The sequence below is a fragment of the Chlorocebus sabaeus genome, chromosome 16, assembly GCF_047675955.1.
Source record: "Chlorocebus sabaeus isolate Y175 chromosome 16, mChlSab1.0.hap1, whole genome shotgun sequence".
Classification (NCBI taxonomy): domain Eukaryota; kingdom Metazoa; phylum Chordata; class Mammalia; order Primates; family Cercopithecidae; genus Chlorocebus; species Chlorocebus sabaeus.
In genome coordinates this window covers 71,555,348-71,565,040 of record NC_132919.1, presented here as the reverse complement: position 1 = coordinate 71,565,040, position 9,693 = coordinate 71,555,348, and the positions used below count along the sequence as shown (strand labels likewise).

General features: G+C 47.6%; 1 protein-coding gene across 1 annotated transcript in view; it reads left to right on the top strand.

Annotated features, from left to right (window-relative positions):
* The first annotated feature begins 2,504 nt into the window (after window positions 1–2,504).
* CASC3 (CASC3 exon junction complex subunit) overlaps window positions 2,505–9,693 on the top strand; it is a 33,960-nt gene continuing 26,771 nt past the window's right edge. The window contains exons 1-3 of the mRNA XM_008012802.3: window positions 2,505–2,806; window positions 3,249–3,276; window positions 3,608–3,645. Of these exons, the coding sequence (XP_008010993.3) occupies window positions 2,576–2,806; window positions 3,249–3,276; window positions 3,608–3,645 (297 nt within the window). The 5' untranslated portion in view covers window positions 2,505–2,575. The remainder of the gene's footprint in view (window positions 2,807–3,248; window positions 3,277–3,607; window positions 3,646–9,693) is intronic.

The following is a 9,693-nucleotide window of genomic DNA, read 5'->3' as shown; positions in this document are numbered from 1 at the left end:
CAGAGCGAGACTGTCTCAAAAAAAAAAAAAAAAAAAAAAAAAAATATATATATATATATATATATAAATAAATAAATAAATTGGACCCAGACCAAACAACTGAAGGACAAAGTGGCAGACTATCACTTTCCTTATTTAGACACTAAACTTGGCAGCCTTATTTGCACCAGTTTAGCTTATGATCGATAAGATCCTCCAGGTCTTTTAACACTTATTAAATCATATATCCTCCATTTTGAACTCAGGCAGTTGGCTTTTGGAGCTGGACTTACAAGTCCTTACGTTTGGCCACTTGTCTAATTAGCTGAGATTGTTTGAATTTTTTTTTTGAGACGGAGTCTCGCTGTCGCCCAGGCTGGAGTGCAGTGGCTCCATCTCGGCTCACTGCAAGCTCCGCCTCCCGGGTTCACGCCACTCTGCCTCAGCCTCCCAAGTACCTGGGACTACAGGCGCCCGCCACCTCGCCCGGCTAGTTTTTTGTATTTTTTTTTTTTTTTTTTTTTTTTTTGAGACGGAGTCTCGCTCTGTCGCCCAGGCTGGAGTGCAGTGGCCGGATCTCAGCTCACTGCAAGCTCTGCCTCCCAGGTTCACGCCATTCTCCTGCCTCAGCCTCCCGAGTAGCTGGGACCACAGGCGCCTGCCACCTCGCCCGGCTAGTTTTTTGTATTTTTAGTAGAGACGGCGTTTCACCATGTCAGCCAGGATGGTCTCAATCTCCTGACCTCGTGATCCGCCCGTCTCGGCCTCCCAAAGTGCTGGGATTACAGGCTTGAGCCACCGCGCCCGGCCACTAGTTTTTTGTATTTTTTAGTAGAGACGGGGTTTCACCGTGTTAGCCAGGATGGTCTCGATCTCCTGACCTCATGATCCGCCCGCCTTGGCCTCCCAAAGTGCTGGGATTACAGGCATGAGCCACCGCAACCGGCCTTGAATTTTCATTTAATCTCTGAAGGCATTCATAATTACTTCCAGTTTCATGTTGTCTATAAATTTGATAAACATCAGGATCCTTAACCATGTTATTTATAAAAATTCTACTCAGGAAAGGCTGCACGTGGTGGCTCACTCCTGTAATCCCAGCACTTTGGGAGGCCGAGGCGGGCGGATCATGAGGTCAGGAGATCGACGCCATCCTGGCTAACACGGTGAAACTCCGTCTCTACTAAAAATACAAAAAATTAGCCGGGCGTGGTGGCGGGCGCCTGTAGTCCCAGCTACTCGGGAGGCTGAGGCAGAATGGCGTGAACCCGGGAGGCGGAGCTTGCAGAGAGGCGAGATCGCGCCACTGCACTCCAGCCTGGGCGGCAGAGTGAGACTCCGTCTCAAAAAAAAAAAAAAAAATTTTTTTTTTTTACTCAGGAAAGAATCCTATGCCATAGTGGCCTTTGTTTGATACATACATTATTAGCGTGCACTCCTGTAGATACACTAAAAACTTAGCTCATGCACTTTGTATATCCTTATAATGGTACAAAGAAAATACACTGATTCTTTTCATTGGTGACAAATGCCTTGCCAAAATCAAAGGATTTCCATAAACCTTAAGAAGGAAATAATGTCAGGATTTTGAATCAACATCCGTTTCTACTGACCATTTATTTTTAAATAGGTTTTAAAATCCTCACAAGGGCAGTAGCTCATGCCTGTAATCCCAGCACTTCGGGAGGCTGAGACGAGAGGATCGCTTGAGCCCAGCCAGGAGACAAGCCTGAGCAATAGCGAGACCCCCAATCTCTACAAAAAATAGAAAAATTAGCCGGGTGTGGTAGTGTGTGACGGTTGTCCCAACTACGAAGAACGCTGAAGCAGGGAGGTCACCTGTGCCCGGGAGGTCAAAGCTGCAGTGAGCCGTGATCGTGCCACTGCACTCCAGCCTGCGCAAGAGACCCTGCCTCAAAACCAAACCAAACCAAACCGATTAACACTGGCATCATACCAGCCTGCACTTTGGGACAGGTGATGGCTGGGGTGGGAAGAAACGTGAAGAGGAAATGAGAACACAGAGAAAACGCTGCAACAAGAAGTCCTCTGGCTTCACTGCAGACAATTGGTTTCTCTTTCGCCCGTTATCTTAAAAACCGGGCTGGTGTAGCAAATCTGACGCAGCACTACGGCTTTTAAGATTTACCTTGATTCGTGATATTACCAAGCAAAGGAATGCAGTAAATTGACCTGCTTCAAACGTAGGTAGAACTGAGAAACGGAAACAGAAAACCATGAAACAGCCCCAGTGTTGCAGTGAAGCTGTGACAGGTCGATGCCTTCCACTCGGGAAGCCCAAGATGGCCGGGCCAGGAACCCGGGAGGCAGCTGAAGTCTCAATTCCCCTCGCCCTAGGCCTGCCTAAGAGAAGTCAGAAGCCGCGCCACGCCCCCTTACATCACCGATAGACGTAATCCGGTTCGGCCGCAAACGTGCCGCAGGCCAAGGCCCCGCCCCGTGTCCCGCCCACCCCAAGCGGGATGGCCGAGCGCCGCACGCGCAGCACGCCGGGAGTAGCTATCGAGCCTCCCAGCAGCCTCTGGGACGGGCGAGGTGCGTAAGTAGCTCGCCGGCGGTGGCCGTTCTCCGTAAGATGGCGGACCGGCGGCGGCAGCGCGCTTCGCAAGACACCGAGGACGAGGAATCTGGTGCTTCGGGCTCAGACAGCGGCGGCTCCCCGTTGCGGGGCGGCGGGAGCTGCAGCGGTAGCGCCGGAGGCGGCGGCAGCGGCTCTCTGCCTTCACAGCGCGGAGGCCGAAGCGGGGCCCTTCATTTGCGGCGGGTGGAGAGCGGGGGCGCCAAGAGCGCTGAGGAGTCGGAGTGTGTGAGTGCGCGCAGGCGGGGCGGGGTGGGGTGGGGACCGGGCGGCGAGCCGGCCGGGGGCGGGGTGTAGGTGATGCTGGGTGTCTGGGAGTTGATAGTAGATACTGGGACTTTTTTTTGTTTGTTTTTACGAGAAAAGGGGAGTTATCCCAATGCGAGTTTGCATCCGGAGTTCTAAGGGAAGAAGGATTGGGGGTTTCTGGGAGGATGGCAGAGCCACTGGGGATGGAAAGCGGATGTTTATTCAGAAATCGGGTTTGGAGGGAAGGAGACCAGACCTGCCTTGGCTACTGCTTATTAAAGACCGGACCTGCCTTGGCTACTACTTGTCTCCCTCTCCGACCATTTTGTGCTCAGTCTTCAGCTCTTCACCCACATTTCTTTATTGGGCTCCCCACCTCTGGAAATCACAGAACTAACCCATGTCTTCTACTTTCCTTCAGGAGAGTGAAGATGGCATTGAAGGTGATGGTGAGTAGCATCTTTTACCCATTAGGACAAGAGTTTTTTTTTTAACATAAACTCAGAAAATCTATTTCCAACTGTCGACATTCTCACACACGGATTTAGGGCCACAGAGTGGCTTTTTGTAGCATAGTGCTTAAGAGCATAGGTTTTATCAGTGTAGTCGTGTGCAAGTTACTCTCTGAGTCTGTTTCTCCTTCTGTAAGTGGAGACTATAATTTTATCCACGTTGTAGGTTGATGTCAGAATTAAATGAGACTCTTAGTCTGACCTATAATAAGCAGCCAAAAAATGTTTCTGGGTTTCTGTTTTTCCACATATTTCTGTTTTATTTCAGCTGTTCTCTCGGATTATGAAAGTGCAGAAGACTCAGAAGTGAGTATGACAGGTTTTTTCCTATGGTACAGATCAGAAATGCTTTTAGAAACGTGTACACACCTTCGTTGCAAACGTCCCATGACCTCCGTGTTTATCCTCCTGTGTATTTATCCTCTTGTGTATTCTTCATTTATGCTTCTGAGAAAGTGTTACAGAATGTCTTGTTCTCTTTAGACCTAGGGAAAACTTGGGGCATGCCGTCTCAAGCCACAGGTGTTATACTGTTAGTTGACTTCCTGTCTGAAGAATATGAGGTTCTAAATAAGAGAATGAGTACATCTTGAAGTCCTCTGAAAGATGTTTGACAGTTTGTTTTATGCAGTGTAGGTTGAGAAGCCAGCCAGTTGGATATTTTTTTCGTGGATGTTTTTTTTCCAAATCTATCTGAAGACTTTGAAAGGGTAGGATTCTGAATGTTTTGTGCCAAGAGCATCCATCATTTTATAGGTGGGGATTTCTTTGTTTCTAGGAGAGTTTCCTGTCTTTTGGATAAACTACTAGAGAGTCCATCAGAATAAATGTTTGTTTTCTGGGTTGTTGAGTGGAGTCCTGAGTTCTGCTAATGGGATTATATACAGGGGGAATTGGATAGTGAATCAAAGATTTTGTCTATAAATTTTTAGAACCGTTACTACATCTTAGAATCTATTAAGCCCTTGAAGATGGAACAGTGAACACTATAACAAAATTCCTATCTTTAGAGATCTTACAACTTAATAAGGAAGTCAGACAAACATTCAAGCAATTGTACCACTTGCTGATAGAGGATAGCGCTGGGATAGGGCTAAGTAGGGTGTTACAGCTGGGCACTGAATCCATCTTAGTCAGTCAGGAAAGATTAAGAGTTGACTGGGTAGAATGTGTTCTAGGCAGAGGGAACAACAGTCAAGAAAGCCCATAGGGGCCAGGAGCAGTGGCTCATGCCTGTAATCCCAGCACTTTGGAAGACTGAGGCAGGCGGATCACTTGAGACCAGGAGTTTGAGACCAGCCTGGCCAACATGGTGAAAACCCATCTCTACTAAAAAATAACAAAAATTAGCTGGGTATGGTGATGTATGCCTGTAATTCCAGCTACTTGGGAGGCTGAGACACGAAAATTGTTTGATCCCAGGAGATGGGGGTGGCAGTGAGCTGAAATCATGCCACTGCACTCCTACGTGGGTGATGGAGTGAGACTGTCTTAAAAAGTAAATACATAAAAAAAAAAAGGCCGGGCACTGTGGCTCACGCCTGTGATCCCAGCACTTTGGGAGGCCAAGGCGGGCGTATCACAAGGTGAGGAGATCGAGACCATCCTGGCTAACACGGTGAAACCCTGTCTCTACTAAAAATACAAAAAATTAGCCAAGCATGGTGGCAGGCGCCTGGTAGTCCCACCTACTCTGGAGGCTGAGGCAAGAGAGGCGTGAACCCGGAAGGCGGAGCTTGCAATGAGCTGAGATCGCACCACTGTACTCCAGCCTGGGTGACAGAGCGAGACTCCGTCTGGAAAAAAAAAAAAACCCATAGGGGTACAAAAAAGTAATAATACTTGGGATGAATAAGATCTAAACCCAGCGCAATGGCTCACACCTGTAATCCCAGCACTGTGGGAGGCCAAGGTGGGCCAGTCACTTGAGGCCAGGAGGTCAAGACCAGCCTGGCCAACTTGGCAAAACTCCATCTCTACTAAAAATACAAAAATTAGCAGGTCGTGGTCACGCATGCCCGTAATTCCAACTACTCAAGTGGCTGAGGCAGGAGAATCCCTTGAGCCTGGGAAGTGGAGGTGGCAGGGAGCCATAATCAACACCACTGTAATCCAGCCCGGGCAACAGAGCAAGACTCTGTCTCAAAAAAATTTAAAAAATAAGAATGATCTAGATCTAGAATTTCATATTTGCAACATGGTGACTACAGTCAACAGTAACTTACTGTATATTTAAAAATAACTATTGGCTGGGCGTGGTGGCTCAAGCCTCTAATCCCAGCACTTTGGGAGGCCGAGGTGGGTGGATCACGAAGTCAAGAGATCGAGACCACCCTGGCCAACATGGTGAAATCCTATCTCTACCAAAAATACAAAAATTAGCCAGGGTGTGGTGGCCCACGCCTATGGTCCCAGCTACTCAGGAGGCTGAGGCAGGAGAATCGCTTGAATCTGGGAGGCAGAGGTTGCAGTGAGCCGAGATCACGCCACTGTGCTCCAGGCTGGTGACAGGGCAAGACTCCATCTCAAAAAAAAATAAGTGTCAATAAAAGAATGTAACTGAATTGTTTGTAACAAAGGATAACTGCTTGAGGTGATCCGTACCCCGTTTACCCTTAACATGATTATTACACATTGTATACCTATATAAAAATATCTCATGGGCCGGGCGCAGTGGCTCACACCTGTAATCCCAGCACTTTGGGAGGCCGAGGTGGGTGGATCACCTGCGGTCAGGAGTTCAAGACCAGCCTGGCCAACATGGCAAAACCCTATCTCTACTGAAAATAAGAAAAATTAGCTAGGCGTGGTGGTGGGCGCCTGTAATCCCAGTGACCCAGGAGGCTGAGGCAGGAGAATTACTTGAACCCAAGAGGTGGAGGTTGCAGTGAGCTAAGATCGTGCCATTGCGCTCCAGCCTGGGCAACAAGAGCGAAACTCTGTCTCAAAAAAAAAAATCTCATGTACTGCATAAATATATATACCTTCTATGTACTCACAAAAATTAAAAACTTTCTTTTCTTTTTTTGTTTGAGATGGAGTCTTGCTCTGTAACCCAGACAGGAGTGCAGTGGCGTGATCTTGGCTCACTGCAACCTCCGCCTCCCAGGTTCAAGCAATTTTCCTGTCTCAGCCTCCTGAGTAGCTGGGATTACAGGTGCACGCCACCACACCCGGCTAACTTTTGTATTTGTAGTAGAGACGGGGTTTTACCATGTTGGCCAGGCTGGTCATGAACTCGACCTCGGGTGATCTGCCTGCATCAGCTTCCCAAAGTACCAGGATTATAGGTATGAGCCACTGTGCCCAGCCCTCTTTTTTTTTTTTTTTTTAAAAAAAAAAAGCAGGGTATCACTCTGTTGCCCAGTCACCCAGGCTGGAGTGCAGTTGTGGGATCACAGCTCATTACAGCCCCCAATTGCTGGGTTCAAACAGTCCTCCTACCTTGACCTCCCAAAGTGCTGAGATTACAAGCATGAGCCGGCATGCCTATATAAAAATTAAATTTTTTTTCTTTTTTGAGACAGAGTGTCACTCTCTTGCCCAGATTGGAGTGCAATGGCTTGATCTCAGCTCACTGCAACCTCTGCCTCCCAGGTTCAAGCCATTCTCCTGCCTCAGTCTCCCAAGTAGCTGGGATTATAGGTGCATGCCACCACGCCCGCCTGATTTTTGTGTTTTTAGGAGAGACGGGGTTTCACCATGTTGGTCAGGCTGGTCTTGAACTCCTGACCTCAGGTGACCCACCCGCCTTGGCCTCCCAAGGTGCTGGGATTACAGGCATGAGTCACCATGCCCCCCAATTTTTTTTTCTTTTTTTTTTTAGATGGAGTCTCGCTCTGTAGCCAGGCTGGAGTGCAGTGGTACAATCTCGGCTCACTAGAGCCTCCGCCTCCTGGGTTCAAGTGATTCTCCTGCCTCAGCGTCCCGAGTAGCTGGGACTACAGGTGTGCGCCACCACACTCAGCTAATTTTTGTATTTTTAGCAGAGATAGGGTTCCACCATGTTGGCTAGGATGGTCTCCATCTCTTGACCTTGTGATCCATCCACCTGGGCCTCCCAAAGTGCTGGGATTACAGACATGAGCTACTGCACCTGGCCCAAAATTTTTTTTAAAAAGAGAGAAAGCCCAGATAGAGAAAATAACGTTTGGGAACTTGGGAGTAGTTAGGTGTGACTGGAGCATTGTTGGTACAGGATAGGTATTAGAAATAAAGACAAATTGGTGAGCAGGGGACACCAATTGGTGAGGTGGGACGATTGCTTGAGCCTGGGAGGTGGAGGTTGCAGTGAATCAAGACTGTACCCCTGCACTCCAGCCTGGGCAACAGACTAAGACCCTGTCTCAAAAAAAAAAAAAAAGGTGATGTGATTGGATTTCTTTATTTTTTTAAATTTTTATTTCCTTTTTTTTTTTTTTTTCCCTGAGATGGAGTCTCACCCTGTCACATGCCCAGGCTGGAGTGCAGTGGTACGATCTCGGCTCGCTGCAGCCTCCACCTCCCAGGTACAAGCGATTCTCCTGCCTCAGCCTCCCAGGTAGCCAGGTAGCTGGGACTACAGATGTACGCCACCACACCCAGCTAATTTTTTTTCTAATTTTTAGTAGAGATGAGGTTTCACCGTGTTGGCCAGGCTGGTCTCGAACTCCTGACCTCAAGTGATACACCTGTCTTGGTCTTTCAGAGTGCTGGGATTACAAGCATGAGCCACTATGCTTTGTCTGATTTAAATTTTAAAGAAGTATTTTTCAGATCCAGAGAACACTTGCATCACAAAATCCAATTGGCCATTCTCTACTGAAACAGACTCTTGGGAGGGGCATTGGGGACTCAGATATTTATGTATTAAAGAATATCCCAGGTTGGTGCTCTGTACTGTAAAATTTGAGGATTCTTTTACAGCAGTTATTTTGTCTGCAATGAAGAGGAACAAGATCAGAGACAGAAAAGCTAGTTAAGAAAGCCGTTGTAGGTGTCTACTTAAGTACTTAGTGTGGCATGGAGTAGAGTTGTGATATTGAAAATAGAAGTGGACAGAATTCAGAGTTACAAGTGGTTTTGGGATGGGGAATATTTGCAGTACAGCTGCTTTTTGATTCATGGTATAGTTATATCCCATCCTGGTAAACCCATCGTAAGTTCAGAAGTTCAAGACAACTTCTTGGCTAACTTGGAGCAGCAGCTCTCTGTTGCTATCTAGCATCTCAAGGAGTATGATTTCCTTTTTTTTTTCTTTTTCTTTGAGACAGAGTCTCACTCTGTCTTACTCTGTCTGCAGTGGCGTGATCTCAGCTTACTGCAACCTCCGCCGCCCGGGTTCAAGCGATTCTTGTGCAACAGCCTCCCGAGTAGCTGGGACTACAGGTATCCGCCACCATATCCGGCTAATTTTTTTGTATTTTTAGTAGAGATGGGGTTTCACCGTGTTAGCCAGGATGGTCTCGATCTGCTGACCTCATGATCCACCTGCCTCGGCCTCCCACAGTGCTGGGATTACAGGCGTGAGCCACCACGCCTGGCCTTTTCCTTTTTTTTTTTTTTTTGAGACGGAGTCTTGCTCTGTTGCCCAGGCTGAAGTGAAATGGCGCAATCTCCGCTCACTGCAAGCTCCGCCCCCTGAGTTCAAGCCATTCTTCTGCCTCAGCCTCCCGAGTAGCTGGGACTACAAGCGCCTGCACCACGTCTGGCTGATTTTTTTGTATTTTTAGTAGAGACAGGGTTTCACCGTGTTTGCAAGGATGGTCTCGATTGCCTGACCTCATAATCTGCCCTCCTTAGCCTCCCAAAGTGCTGGGATGACAGGCATGAGCCACTGCATCTGGCCATCTTTTTTATTTTTTAAAAAATATTTTAAATAGAGATGGGGTCTCTCTATGTTGTCCAGGCTGGTCTTGAACTCCTGGGCTCAAGGGATCCTCCCACCTTAGCCTCCCAAAGTTCTGGAATTACATGTGTGGTGAGCCACTGCACCCAGCTGAGAAGTACAGTTTCTACTGAATGTTTATGGCTTTCACATCACCATAAAGTCAGAATTATAAGTTGAACCATCATACATCAGGACTGTCTGTAGTCACTAGAGATTGGAAATGCTGGAAAAACTGACAGGTAGTATGGAGTGTTCATTGAGTTTTGGGGATTGTGAATTTATAACAGCTTACCATTCTATATGTAAAGGAGTTCGGATGTTATCCTAATGGCAAGGAAAGAAGTACCATTGAAGGCTTAAATGTGAAGGATGAATTGCGGGTGAGGCACAGAGGAAGACTAGAGGCAGAAGAGTTGTTTAGAGGTTGTTAGGATAGTCCAAGGAGCATGACGATGGTGTCCCAAAGAAGGTTCATACTTGTGGGA